The sequence below is a fragment of the Nicotiana tabacum genome, chromosome 17 (genome assembly GCF_000715075.1).
Source record: "Nicotiana tabacum cultivar K326 chromosome 17, ASM71507v2, whole genome shotgun sequence".
Taxonomy (NCBI): Eukaryota; Viridiplantae; Streptophyta; class Magnoliopsida; order Solanales; family Solanaceae; genus Nicotiana; species Nicotiana tabacum.
This window is the reverse complement of record NC_134096.1, coordinates 9,582,042-9,596,661: the sequence shown is the minus strand read 5'-3', so window position 1 is coordinate 9,596,661 and position 14,620 is coordinate 9,582,042. Positions and strand designations below refer to the sequence as shown.

Genomic DNA, 14,620 nt, shown 5'->3' with positions numbered 1-14,620 from the left:
GCTAGACCATTTTGAGTATGAACATGAGCAACTGGATGCTCAATTGTTATCCCAATTGATATGCAATAATCATTAAAGGCATGGGACGTAAATTCACCAGCATTATCAAGACGAAGTGTCTTGATTGCATAATTTGGAAACTGTGCTCTTAATCTTATTAATTGAGCTAGTAACCTCGCAAGGCCAAATTGCGGGTTGATAACAAGCACACATGTGACCACTTTAACATATTCATAACAAAAATCTACTTGTACTACATTTCTATAGCATAAAAATCGAGGGGGGGGGGATCAGAAATAGTCATATTTACAACTGGTAATTGAAAAATAGCCACAATTTCAAAAGTAATCAAATGTTAGCTACTATTTCATTTAAAGATAAAATCTCAACAAAAATACCCTTAAAAATCTGAAAAAGTTCCAACATAATATGTTGGAGTTCGAATTTTTTACATAAGAGATTCCAGCATAATGTACTGGAGTGCCAACATAATATGCTGGAAATTTAACGCAGGAGCTCCATAATCGAGCATATTATGTTGGAACATTCTGTGTGCTGGAATTCCAACATAATATGCTGGAAGTTTATATACAGAAACTCAATAATCTAGCATATTGTGCTGGAACTTTCCTTGTTTCAGCAAAACAGTGACTATTTTTTAATGACTTTGCAAACGCTGGCTATTTTTCGATTTACCAATCCGAAAACTAGCTAGCCCACTTTATTTTCACATAAAAATTTAATCATATTTTTGTGCATGTCATGCACACATAATAGTTTCCAGAAGTACTCTATGTGAGCATTGAGTATCCATTAGATTGCCTATCATGTATATTTATAGTTCAAGTATGCTCGGGTCTTTATTAACGCACAAAATATAAGTTTCTTTTTGGTATACCAAAAATCAAAGCTTAAAGTGCTTCGAGTTAATTCCTTCAATGAAACTTAATAAAGGACTATATTGCATCGGCCTCTGTCTATGTATACACAAAGAGGGAAACTTCAACTTCAACACCTATATACGGCCAAACTTTTCTATAACAGCCTCATCTGTTCCGAAACTTTTTGGTTGCTATAGTAAAGTGTTGTTATAAAGAACATATATTATAACATAACATAAAAAATTAGTCACAAAGAAAACTTGACCATTACAGTGAAGATTGTAAAGTGATTATAAAAAATAAATGTTATAGAGAGGTCCTGAATGCATACACAAGGAGGGAAACTTAAACTTCAAAATTACTTGGTAATACCTTTTCCAACGCAAGGCCATTTATGACTCATTGAAAAGCTGAAAGACATGAAATCCTATAAATTGTGTCATTTATGACTCATTCATGCCTTGGATTCTCGATGTAGCCAAAAAAGTTAGGACTAGTAAGTGTTGTTTTCCTCACTATTTTATGTGTAGCTCATCTTAAATGAGTAACTTCAGTTACTAGATGGACAAACTACTATGTGCATGCCACTTGAACTGCAGCAAATACTCTCCCTTTTCTTGTCACAAAACACTATCTGAATTTGATATTAAAGATTTGAGGCCAGGCTTCTCAGATCAATAAAGTTGAGTAATAAAACAAGCATTCACAAGTTCTAATATTAGAAAACTGCAGCTACAAAATATTAGAAAAAATGCCAAAATTTTACATGTTTATCACTAGTGATACATTAAAAATTAGCTTTAAAAAGTCCTGGAGCACAAAAATCTCAAGCATTACCTTGTCAGAAACAACTTGATTTCATTTTATCCTAGATATACAACAAAAACTTCAACCCTAGCAACTAGAATTCCTAACACAATACACATTCCCACATCCTTGAAAACTTAGTCCTCCCCCCCTCAATATTTAAACGTCAATGAGTCGCACTCAAGCTCAAAAAATAACAAGAGACCTGACCAACACTCAACCTTCAATGCTTTCTTATTACCCAAAGCTGCAACTGGGTAAGACTAAGAATCGAGATTAGAGCCACTGAAAGATGGGGAAGGACTGAAAGAATAATTAATCATCATAAGGCAAGACAACCAAAAGAATGGATCAAGGTTTTCAAAGTCATTGCCAACTAAAGAAGCCCTTTTAATATGATACAATGAGGTTCTTTTTCAGCAGTTTGTACCTTTCACTAAAATCTACTTCAACAAGTGAATTCACCCTCTTGGAATTCTTTAATTAGTCCAGAGCTATTCTGCATGGAAAAGAGAAACAGAAACATTATGCAACACATGACAAAACAAATACTATGATGAGCTATTCTATTCGCTCTTGGTTAAAAAACAACAAAAGTATATACTAGCAACAGAATGCAACGCCAAATAAACTTGGTACATCCTCACACATAAAAAGGAACAGGTATGCAGATAAATGATATAATAGAACTCTCACGACTAATGAGAAGATTAATGATACTATGTGCTTGTTATTACTTTTTAATTAACTTGCTTGTGATGAACATTATATTTCCATGCCAAACAAGCATTCTTTTATTTCGCCCATTCTGGGTTTGGAAAAAATACATCCGCAAGGAACATTATCCCTCGACCCTCGGTAACTCTTCCATTTTCTACTTTATTTTTTGATAGCTCAGAAACCCTTCCATTCTGCAACAGAATATATACCAACAGGCACAAAGAACTTCCTTCTCTTTTTTTTTTATAAGCTCAAGGGACACTAAAAACCCGTGTAGGAAACTGCTTTTTATCCAACAAATGCAAATCGTTCAATATCTGAAATACTTCAAAGCATGTCTTCTTTGTCGTAAACATGAACCTCATGAGCACCTAATGGCCTGAAAAAGGCTGCCCAAACGGCTTTTGACGCATATAACTAGTCAATGTTCTTCTTTTCCACTGAAAAAGTGAAAATTTGTAATGCAGATGCAAGTATGATATGGAACATGTATAATAGATAGCACAGATGGAACACTTGGGCATGCCATAAAGTTCTTCAATTGGTGGGATATGGCAGGATATGAACTTTTGTACCTCAGATATTTCACAAAAGTAAGCAAAGGATCCCTCCAAATTCTTAACTGCAACACCTGAGGACAATAATTAAAGTAGCACATGCCAAAAATTCAGCCTGCAACCCTTATAGCACCAATTTCATCAATCTTTGAGCTCTTGTGCTGCAACATTTCAAGATGTGAGGATATCACCATTAGTATAAGGTGAAGATACAGTCTCAATATAGTGAAAAGATCACCCCATATAATGAGCTCAGAAACAAACTTAACATTTGCAAAAATCATATTGAACACAATATTATATTACCTTGTTTCTCTTGTGTTTGTGAACATTATTAACATCCTCCTCACCATCATGCTTCCTTTTCTGATATCATCAGAAAGATCATAATCAGTGAGGTCATACAAAAGTATAATCACATTTAATACAGTGAATTGCCACTTTAGCTATTTGCTAAAGTCCTAAAAGTGTTGCAAATATGGGCTGAATTTCTACAGCAAGAAGTGATCCCAACAAGCCAGCACAATTGCTAAGCTCCACTAGCCCAAGACCTCGAGTCAAACAAAAAAAGTTAACCACATTTGTCACATAAAGAAAAGTTAAGAGTGTCAACTTCTCACAAATTCACTACATAACACAAATTCACTATAAAACATACAGTAGGATGAGAGAAATCAACAAACTCGGACTTGAAGCTACTATTACAAGCAAAAGACGAGTCAAATTTATGACGGCGTACAGAAAATCTTGTTAAACTAAATCAAAAAGAATCGCGCCTACTAAAAAAGTACTACTGTCAGTTTTAAGTAATGTCATTTTCAGTAAACACAGCATTGAGCAAATTATTAAGTGGCTTTACTGTGAACCAGTCTTCTAAACTTCTTGAATATGAAAGAACCACATGATATTCACTGTATACCGCATGCCAGGAGAATCATCGTATTTGCATAACTCTTAAAGTTTGCTAGTAGCAGACCTTTTCGTGATGTTTCTTTGAATGGTCAGCGCCAGAATCATGATGCCCAGTTTTATCTTTCTTTTTCTCTTTATCCTTGTCTTTACTTCGATCTTTATGACGGTGTTTGTGCTTCTTATGCTCTTTGTCCTTCTCCTTGTCTCTATCCTTGTGCTTTTTATGCTTCTTCTCCTTGTCTTTCGACTCACTTTTAGACTTTCCAGCTACAGTGGGAATCCCTTTCTCAGACTACGAAACACCAAAAATACCTATTGATCAGCAATTACTGGGACAGGCAAATTGGCAATATGCAAAAGCACAGGGTTTGAAAAAAAATCCAGTTCACGATCTCCAGCTTCAGAGATCAGAAAGGATTAAAAGGGTTACTTAAATATGCTGAATCAGATGTACTCATATAACTCAAGCTTCCAAAGTAGATTTCTTACAGGAGGCAGATCAATTGGAGCTGTTTCACGTAGTTGAAAAGCTTCTCTAAGAACATCTAAGTCGAATGATTGGATGCATGAATTTGACTCTTTTGAAGACGAAGTATCCTGTATAAGCTGATCCAACTGCATTCCTTCCCCTTTCCTAATTTCTGTGTCTCCCACCACATTGTGAAGATAATGAGTATCTGAAATTGACAATGAAAGAGGCTTCTTGCAGAAGAACTCGTGATGAGCCAACAACTTGAAGTGAGTGATAAGATCCACAGCACCTGTAAGTTCTCTTGGCCCTAATAATGTATTTGGACCAATCAACCACAGTAAGCCAATGATATCTTGATTTAAAAGAAGATATTTTAAGGAGAAGAAGATCAAAGTGTCAAATGCTTTATTTTAAAATTCTTCATATGAAATCTCAGAGATGGGTCACAATTTTTACAAATATATCTTCGAACAAACATGCAACATAAGGCAAAGGACTCACTACTATTTTAAGTCAGATCTCAAATTTATTGCTAAATGGTAAGTCTGCTACACAACTCACAATACCATACTTTGAATTCCTCTGCGTTTTGTATTACTTCCATTTATCACTTCTAATATTATAACTCGTTATACTGGAACATGCAATACTGTTAATCTCTCTCCTCTGCTTTCTGTATTATCTTCAGTTGTCACCTCCAATATCAGAACAACTAATGCTAAGTACTAAAATCTTCTCTTTTTTGGTTTGATTCTGCTTCACAAACTAAGCCCAATATTCTTTTTTGGCAATCACAGCTTTTACAACACCTTAACTGTTTGCAAACTGTGAACCACTTTGGCAAGGCTTCAATCAATTTTTAGTTATTTGTGAGATCTTGTTACTGAAGTCGTAACCCTAAGAACATAACTCTAACAGACAACATCATCCAAATGTTGAAGGAAGAAGCTGGATAACACATTGCTTCCAAAAGCTTCAGAACTTGCATTGCTAATGAATTTTTTTTCTTTTGTTAAATAAACGACAGTTGTTTCATTCTTGGAATGAAAATGAAATTGGCAAATATAAGTCGGCAGTAAATCATTAACTCCTACCTCCTGAAAGTAAAAACAATAGCACCACAAAAGGAAAAAAAAAAAAGGAAACAGAAAACAGAAACTGCAGAGCAAATAGATCACGCAGGAAATTCACATTGTAGTACTGATCAACTACTCCCTCCGTTCATTTTTTACTTGTCCACAATGGACTTTGCACTCTCCTTAAGAAAAAATAAATGAAGTACATATTTTACTATAATACCCATGATAATAATAACATTTCAAAGTCTTGAAAATGATTTGGGGAATAAATAGTTAATGATAAGTGTAAGAACATGAAAGAAAATTTGTCTCTCTTGATTTGCTAAAATGGACAAGTAAAGTGATAATATATTTTTAGTATAGTTGACAAGTAAAAGTGAACGGAGGGAGCACAATGCATTTCACCTTAAATCAAAACCTAGGCATGCAATAATGACCCAAGTAGAGTCAAATGTCTACAGTAGTCATTTTACCCTAACATGCAAAGAGACTGTTGGGAAATCACTGTAAGAATCATACCTCTTCCAAACGTCTTGCTGTCTGGATCCATCAATTAGCGCCCAGCACATGAATAATGCATTATTTCCTGGAAAGTATTGGGGCGTAAGACAATTGAACACAACCATCTAGCCAAGCAATGGTTTACTCTACTTATGGGACTAGAATGCAAACAAAATGGCAATGAATATATACAAATTATACATATTTTGCACCTCCTAGGTACTATAACAAAATTACTTTACTTATCAAAAAAATAGATATATACAAATTAACGAATGTAAATAACCACCATGGTGAACCAATAGAGCTCATCGATTTCAGTATCTTCCAAATACTCCCTCCTACGTGATAAACATGACCTGCTTTTAGCCTTTTACTAGTGGGGAGTTCAAGCATAGAATGCTTGACTTGATATTATATTGAGTTTGGTAAAAATGTGTTTAAAATTGTAGTTCCAAATTCTCATCATTTGGCACATTCCAGTATCAATCAAATCTCAGAGTTTATATATAAGGGACAACTATAATACAACAAAAAGAAATTCAGATTTTCAAGAATACAACAAAAAGAGGACTCCAAATTTACAAAATACAATATAGAGGAAGAAAAGCATACTCGATCCGAGACGTAAATTAGGGTTCCGACGAAGCACGAAACTCGTTTATTCTCCAATTGAAGAAAGAAATCGAGCATATAGAAGAATTTGATGATTTATGGTTTAGCAATTTTAGAATGAATTTGGATCTAAGGATCTTTATTGAACTGGAAAAAAAACCCTAATTTTCCCGATCCCGGAGTTGAGATACTATTGGCTAATGGCTAAGGAAAGAGGGAAAATGGACCTCTATTTTTAATTATAGCCTCAACCTATTACGTATTATTATTATTATTATTTTTATTAGTGTTATATCTTATGGTTATATCTTATGTCATTTTTTAACGTCAATTACCCCTGATTATGCCTGGGTTCATATGGCGTTTTGCGTCATTTAGGAAAGGTTTTTCCTTTTATTCTTATTTTTCAAATGGTAAAGGTATATATTTAGGAAGGATTTATTTGTCAAAAAAGTCATTTAGGAAAATTCTTTTTCTTGTGGTGTCATTTAGGAAAGTTTTTTTAAAAAAAGTATTTAATAGAAATTTGTTTGGACTAATAAAACCAATAAGTTATTTATTTCAAGTATTTAATAGAAATTTGATTGGACTAATAAAACCAAAGGAGTAATAAACTAATTAGTTATTAAATGTCGAACGTGTGATATTAATGTTCAAATTATGACTTATTGGCCATTGAATTGTCCTTGGTATTTATTTGAATATGACCTTGATCCAAAGACACAATGCTAGATCAAAATTTAAGTTCCACGGGTTCAACTTACAAAATTCTTAGCATTAAACTTGTTATATGTTTTAAATTATGAAATTTTTTGTTCTTAAATTATGAATTCTTATCTACTATTTGTTGTAATTTTTATTAATTTTTACTCATAAAGTTTACTTCGCGTCGAAAGTATTAGATTCAAATGAATCCAATGCCGCAACTTTAGACCTGCCTCTGTTGAGATATGGCTAATGTTTGAATCAGGCTTGATAAAGTCAAAAAAGAGAAAGACGATTAAGTAGAATTGTTACTAAGTTATATATGATTAAGAATGAAGTTATTCGGGATAAGGTGGGTGTGACCCCATGGAGGATAAGATGTGGGAGATGAGGTTGAGATGTCTTGGACATGTTAAGAGGAGAAGTACAAAAGCCCCTATTATGAGGTCTGGGAGGTTAACCTTGGTGGGTATCAAGAGAGGGGGTAGAGGTAGGCCAAAGAAATCTTAAGGAGAGCAGTGATTAGGCGGGAGTGGCACAGTTGGAGCTTACTGAGGACATGACCCTTGATAGAAAGATATGACGATCGAGGATTAGGTTAGTAGGTTAGTAGGCAGCCGAGCGTTCCCCCTGTGTCTTCTCAGTTCTACAGCATTAATGTCAATATGATATTTCTTTATTCTTAGAGTGTTATTACTACCTAGGGCTCTTTTGGTACGAGAGATAAGGGATAATTAATCCCGGAATTAAATTTGAGATGAGTTTATCTCACGTTTTGTTGGGATAAAACCGTGGTATAACTAGTCCTGATATTCTTTATTCTTAGAGTGTTATTACTACTTAGGGCTCGTTTGGTACGAGAGATAAGGGATAATTAATCCCGGAATTAAATTTGAGATGAGTTTATCTCACGTTTGGTTGTGATAAATTCGTGGTATAACTAATCCTAATATTCTTTATTCTTAGAGTGTTATTACTACTTAGGGCTCGTTTGGTACGAGAGATAAGGGATTATTAATCCTGGAATTAAATTTAAGATGAGTTTATCCCACGTTTGGTTGGGATAGAATCGTGATATTAGTTATACCGGGATTGTGGTATTTTTTATTCTCATGAGAGGGTGAAATAACTAATCCCGAAATAATTAATCATGAGATAACTTATTTCCCAACCAAACGACCCCTTAGTGCTTACTTGCTATCTTGGCTTCGATCTCTCATTTTATCTTGTTATGTTACTAGTTGTTGCCTTTACACCTTTTCATCCTCTCTTTTGTCGAAACTCTATCAAAAACAATCTCTCTACTCTTCTAGGATTCTTTTCACGAGGGTCTATCAGAAACATCTTTGTCCTTTCAGGATAGGGGTAACGCTACATACATCTTCCCGCAGATTTGTTGTTATTACTAAATTGACTTATTCCAAGTCATTTAACCAAATAGAATAGGATTTTAAAATACACTAACAATATAAAACAAATTGACATTGATAGTATAGTTTATTTTGTTATTACAAGTTGCTTGCTTTATTTTCAGAAAACTCGTTCTACTATCATGAGTACTTGATGTTATCTTTTTGTTGACTTGATAGTGTAAAACTTCTAACATGTGAATGTAAAGAAGTTAAAACTCAATGGAATAAACAAATGAAGCAAAATATAATCTCATACATCGTCACTTTGGTGATGTCTCATTCTACTAAGCATGCAAAACTGAGATTTCTACTTAGTAGAAAACAAGAAAAGAAAAATATAATAGAAAACCATAAGCGACAAGAATCCAAAATTCTTGTTATGTAGTAAACTAATCATCGTCTTCCTCGTCATCATCATTTCCAGCAGCAGCATTCAAAGCATTGAGTCTTTCGATCAACCTAGCTTTCCTCTCGTCATATGTTAGCTTCTTAAGGTTGTACCTGCAGAACAGCAGCCCCAAAATGACTAAAGTGAGAAAAGAAGAAAGATTTTCATATTTAACAAAAGATTTTCAGCCATTAGAATCTAAGCATCATGTAGAAATCGGAGACCAAAGACCCTATATGGACACACGACACAACTAATGTACCAATGAGTTTCAACTCGTCCTTATACCTTTCAGTTGATAAGGTTTGCAGAAATAAATGATGTTCAAAAGGCTAATAATGATCGATCAATTAAACTATAGACAAAATCTCAAACCTCTTGTGCTGCTTAGGAGGTTGCTTGTCGGACTTCTTTGAGCTTGGATCCGCACGTATGGCAGCATGAACCTTCTTGTACATCTCCTCGAGATCGTCTGCCTCAAGATCCGTCTTGATGTACTCGCTAAAGTGTGACTGGTATTTCTCAGGTTCATCTTCCATCAATGTCTGCAAACAAAGGACGGGCATATTAGAGACAGGGAGTAACAAGAAGCCAGAAATAATAGTGAAGATCAACATCCCTCTACCTACCCATGGAGCCTACAATAGTCACAAATTACAAAAGATTCAAATATAAATACTACTATCTCACTTTCATATATGCAGAAACGTGGCCACCGTAGATATACTTGCGGTGAACATCTGCATCAAGTTGCTTGGAATCCTTGCCAAATCCAGCAAACCTCTTCTCGCTATGAGGGATATCAATCCCACCATCCAATGCACCCTGATCCAACAATCAACATTGAAGATAGACATTGTTAAAAGTCAAAAGATAGGCAGAGTTTTTATTTTTGTTTTTATATGGAATAATGCAGATAGACAGTTAAAGGTCACATGACCTTAAAATGCACCTTAAACCTTAAAAGGAATGAAAAAACTATCCTCCAAACAGCAGAGGTAGTACTCATTATTATACAATCAAACCAACATGCTAAGGCCCAATAGCCCAAGCATTTTTTAAAGTCGGACAAACAAAACATATTGCTTTATTTCCTCAGAGATGGAAATAACCATTGCTAATGTCTATATTTTGAGTAAACCATCCGATCAACGATTCAAGAAAAGCATAAATGCTGTTGTTTCACGAACAAAATTTTTGAATTAAAGCTAAAATTAGCAGTGGGGCATAATGATGTATAGACTTTAACTAGGTGAAAATGAACCAAAAGCAGAAGCAGGATAATACCTTGAGAGCACCAAAAACACGATTGCCTGTAGTAGTTCTTATAAGGCCAACATCCAGGAGAGCACGGAAAGGCCTCCTGCTTTCAGCAGGTTCAACAGAGTAATCCTCCCCATTGACCTGTAAAAAATTGATACTTAAATTAAAGTCAGAAATAAAAGCAAGTACTGTGCAGCCAAAGCTACTACTTACATCGAGGTTTCCTTCATACTCTTCGTCCATTTCAAGCTTTTTGAGAACTCGTCTTGCCAAGAGAAGTCCAGTACAGTATGCTAAATTGAGCATTAAAAGATGTATTACTTATATATAAAGAACAGAATTTCAGGAGGGACAACAAACAAATTGAATAGTTTTGTGTAAGTACCAGCAGCATAGTTTGTCAGTCCGACTTTAAGTCCATAATGAGGCAACTCACGAGCATAGGCAGAGGCAAGAATCATGTCACCAGCAATGCTAGCAGACACAATTTGTGCGATTATGTCCTTGTTAGTCTAGAGAAAATGTTAAGATAAACTAGGAACATTCACCTCCCGAAGTCACAGATAAATGATTATCAAAACATCCATAATTAATCAAGTCATGAACGTTCAACATGACATTCAATGAACCCACAGTAATAAGGAAACGTTCTGTGGACAAAATGCGAAGGCAGATCATCCTATGACAGAAATAGCAGTGTAATTAAGTAGATGCTATGCAAGTTAAGGGCAGAAAACCGCATTAGAAAGGATACAAATCGGACAACAAAACGGTATTTTGGTGTGTTGTACTTATTTTTGTCCTGATTGATCAGCCGATTCCTGGCTCTATAGTCAGTCTTTCCCTCTATACAGTAGCAAAACATTGAAATTAGTGATACTTTACTTGCAAACAAGATTGAGAACAGACAAAAAAATGATGACGGAAAATAGAGCTTTACCTCTCCTTCTCTTGAATTTAACCTGAAAACGCTTAAAGTAAGCCCTCGTCTTCTGGACTTTGATGAAGGCCTGTAACATAATTCAGCAACAATGTCAAAACTCAACCAGAAAATAAAGAAATTCCCCAAAAAAGAACTAGCAATGCTATTGGAAGGTCAAGTAAGGAACATAAGCGGAAGTGGTTCAATCTCCTTGGGGATATGCAGTGGAGGATGGAGTTCATAAATTACGGGTTCAGCTAAAACCAAATATTCTTAACACAACATAAATACATGGGGGAAACCCTATAATATTTTAATAGACATTTACACTCAACCCCATAACTTAAAAGTACAATAAGTTCAATGATAAGAACCTTAAAGGTTGAACTTATCATGTTAAAACCCTAAATCAGCTCTAGGGATATCTTGTCATAAAAATCTAGCTCCAATCCGAAATGAATTTGCATAATAACATTCTAATACACATATACATTTTCAAATTCCAACAAAAAAACCATTTTTGTTAACATTTTCAAAGAGAGACCAAAAAAGGTGATAAGAAATCTCGAAATCAAAACTAAGCATATCTCAATAAGATAAAACAGATAAAAATATGAACAATAATATTATGGCCATAAACAAGAGAAATAACACTAAAATCACAATTTGTTATTCCTTTAGACAGCAAATACACGCATACACAGTACAAAAAATGCATGAAAAACTTTAACAAGTTTAGATAGTTGTAATTTTTTTTAAAACAACAAACTTTTTTTGTGTGCAAAAACTAAATGAAAAAACTCAAAACAAATGTATATTTCATTAAAAAAAAAAAAACTGAACGTCACCACTCCCATTGTAATTATCTAGCATATTCTGCTTTTTGTTCTTCCAAATCTCGACTGCTTTAGATAATATTAGTATATAATGCAATTAAAAAAAACAGAAAATGAAAAAAAAATGCAAAATATGGTCAAATGAAAACCTAGAAGTTATTGAATTTTACCATTGTTGTTCTTCGATTAGCCTCCGCCGCCGGCGTTAGGGGTTGAGGGGGTGAGACGAAGCTGTTGTGAGCAAAAGAGTACTACTTTGAAGTCAAATACGGAACTGAAACCCTAGCTAAATGTTTGGACCTTTAAGGCCCATATGACTTCGGCCCATTGGCCTGAAACCCAAAACTTTTTGTATTAATTTAGCATTTACTTTATTTTTTTCTTGTCTTTTGAAGGGGAATAATATGAAATTTTGTCATTTATATATTATATTATACCGTCAATAAATTGTAGAAATATATACTTTTCAATGAACATTTTGCAAAAGTAGGTTGTCAAAAAATTGCTCGCCAGCTTAGTGTTAGAATTATAGAGGAAAAGATGTTCACATTTATCATGTATATGATGTACTATTTGAATTGTTTGATTTTGTCATCTATTATATTTTTTGTTCATTCATATCTTTACTATTAATGGAATGCCAAAATGGAATAGTTGATTCTACGTGTCCAAATTTTTCAAACAAAAATATTCAAATTTAATATTTAACTTATAACTGCAATTTAAAAACACCTTCGAGTTGGAGCTCTATGATGGGCCAATGGCAAAAAAGAGATTGTTTCTTAATGATGGGGGTAATATTAGACAAAAAAGGGTAGTACATGAATATTCACGTGTTGTCCGTCAACTACGTCTTTCGGCTTGATCTTAGGCTGTAATTATAACGACTTGATCGGTCGTTTTAAGTTTTAGCGTGTCATTCAGCGATTTGAGGTTCCGAATAACTTCACTTCAGGTATTATGACTTGTACGCGTGGTCTGAATTTAATTTCGGGAAGTTCGGAGTTGATTTGGAAAGAAAATTTAAATTTCGGAAGCCTTAAGTTGGAGGAATCAACCAAACTGGGATTTTTGAGTAAACGGCCTCGGAATCGGGAATTAAAGGTTCCAACAGGTTCGTATGTCCGGATAAGGTTTTTGGATGACCCGGGGCGTTTCGGCGCCTATTATGGAAATTGGCATTTTGGAAGAATTCTAGAAGAATTGGGTTTGAGGTGTATTTGAAATGTTATCAATATCTGTTTGAGATTTCGAGTCTGGGAATAGCTCCGTATGGTGATTATGGTATTGGGAGCGTGTCCGGAAGTGGATTTGGAGGTCCGTAGGTCATTTCGGGGTCATTTGGCGAAAAATAGAAATTTGAAGGTTTTTGGAAAGTTTGACCGGGAGTGAACTTTTTGATATCGGGGTCGAATTTTGATTTCAGAAGCTTGGGTAGGTCTGCAATGTCAATTATGACTTTTGTACAAAATTTGAGGTCAATCGGACGTGATTTGATAGGTTTCGGCATCGAAGGTAGAAGTTTGAAGTTCTAAAGTTCATTAAGTTTGAATCGGAGGATGATTCGTAGTTTCGATGTTGTTTTGCGTGATTTGAGGCCTCGCCTAAGTTTGTAATGTATTTTGGGACATGTTGGTATACTTGGTTAAGGTCCAGAGAGCCCCTAGTAGATTCCGGATGGTAAACGGACCGAGTTTGGACTTGGAAGAAGTGTTTGAGGCAGCTGATACCTGGTGCAATCGCACATGCTTGAATAATACCGCATGTGCGGCGATTGGGTCATAGAAGCGACATCTGGACGGAGATGGGATGGCCGCAGATGCGAGGATGTTTCCGCATCTGCGAGCCCGCATGCGAGGAAAGCTCCGCATAAGCAGAATGCGAGCTGGCAGCTGTAGTCGCAAGAGCGGAAGGTCTCCGCATGTGCGAGACCGCAGGGGCGCGTTTGGCATCGCAAGTGCGGAGCTGTGCTGGGCAAAGGGCATGCGTAGGTGCGAGGTTTTGGTCGCACCTGCGAGCCCGCAGATGCGGTGAAGCGGCCGTAGGTGCCGGAGTCGCTGGGCAAAAGGGTTCTTTAAGAACGGGAATTTGGCCCATTTTCTTCCATTTTTTATTTGGTTGGGGGGTTTTGGAGAGCTTCAAAGGGAGGTTTCCATCAAACAATACAAGGTAAGTGATTTTCATTTATTACAAGTTAAATACATGGTTTTTATATGGATTCAAGCATGAAAATTGGTAGAATTTGTGGTATTATTTTTTTATAGAAAACCTAGAATTGGTATTTTTGGATTTTGACCACGAATTTGGGAATGGAATTGGAAATAAATTATATATTTGAGTTCGTGAGGTTATGGGTAATAGTTATCTTTTAAAAAAATCGGAATCCAGGCACGTGGGCCCGAGGGTGATTTTATCGACCTTTCAAGCGGAGTTGGGAATTTGTCTAAATTGATTTGTCAAGAGTATTAGAGTATATCCCTATTGGTTTGCATATTGTTTGACTAGTTTTGGAGCGACGGGAATCGGTTTGAGGTATTAGAGCAGTGTTGG

At 35.3% G+C, this 14,620-nt stretch overlaps 2 protein-coding genes across 3 annotated transcripts; both read right to left on the bottom strand.

The window, feature by feature from the left end:
• Positions 1 to 1,692: 1,692 nt before the first annotated feature.
• On the bottom strand, positions 1,693 to 6,765 carry LOC107794918 (mediator of RNA polymerase II transcription subunit 19a). 2 transcript variants are annotated; one of them, XM_016617478.2, is made up of 7 exons: positions 6,545 to 6,765; positions 5,948 to 6,014; positions 4,367 to 4,656; positions 3,942 to 4,169; positions 3,272 to 3,331; positions 2,984 to 3,126; positions 1,693 to 2,187 (listed from the first exon to the last, which is right to left on the bottom strand). In XM_016617478.2, the coding sequence occupies exons 2-6, from the start codon at positions 5,976 to 5,978 to the stop codon at positions 3,076 to 3,078; spliced, it is 660 nt and encodes a 219-aa protein (XP_016472964.1). In that variant the 5' UTR covers positions 5,979 to 6,014; positions 6,545 to 6,765; the 3' UTR covers positions 1,693 to 2,187; positions 2,984 to 3,075. The 2 variants fall into 2 exon arrangements, with proteins under 2 accessions (XP_016472964.1, XP_016472965.1); XM_016617479.2 differs by having other exon boundaries at positions 1,693 to 2,182.
• A 2,097-nt stretch (positions 6,766 to 8,862) lies between these two features.
• Positions 8,863 to 12,377, bottom strand: LOC107794917 (large ribosomal subunit protein uL18-like). The gene is made up of 9 exons (XM_016617477.2): positions 12,241 to 12,377; positions 11,253 to 11,322; positions 11,067 to 11,158; positions 10,698 to 10,824; positions 10,526 to 10,605; positions 10,337 to 10,453; positions 9,740 to 9,874; positions 9,425 to 9,594; positions 8,863 to 9,162 (listed from the first exon to the last, which is right to left on the bottom strand). Exons 1-9 carry the CDS (start codon positions 12,241 to 12,243, stop codon positions 9,051 to 9,053), a joined length of 906 nt encoding a protein of 301 aa, XP_016472963.2. The 5' UTR covers positions 12,244 to 12,377; the 3' UTR covers positions 8,863 to 9,050.
• Between the last annotated feature and the right edge of the window lie 2,243 nt (positions 12,378 to 14,620).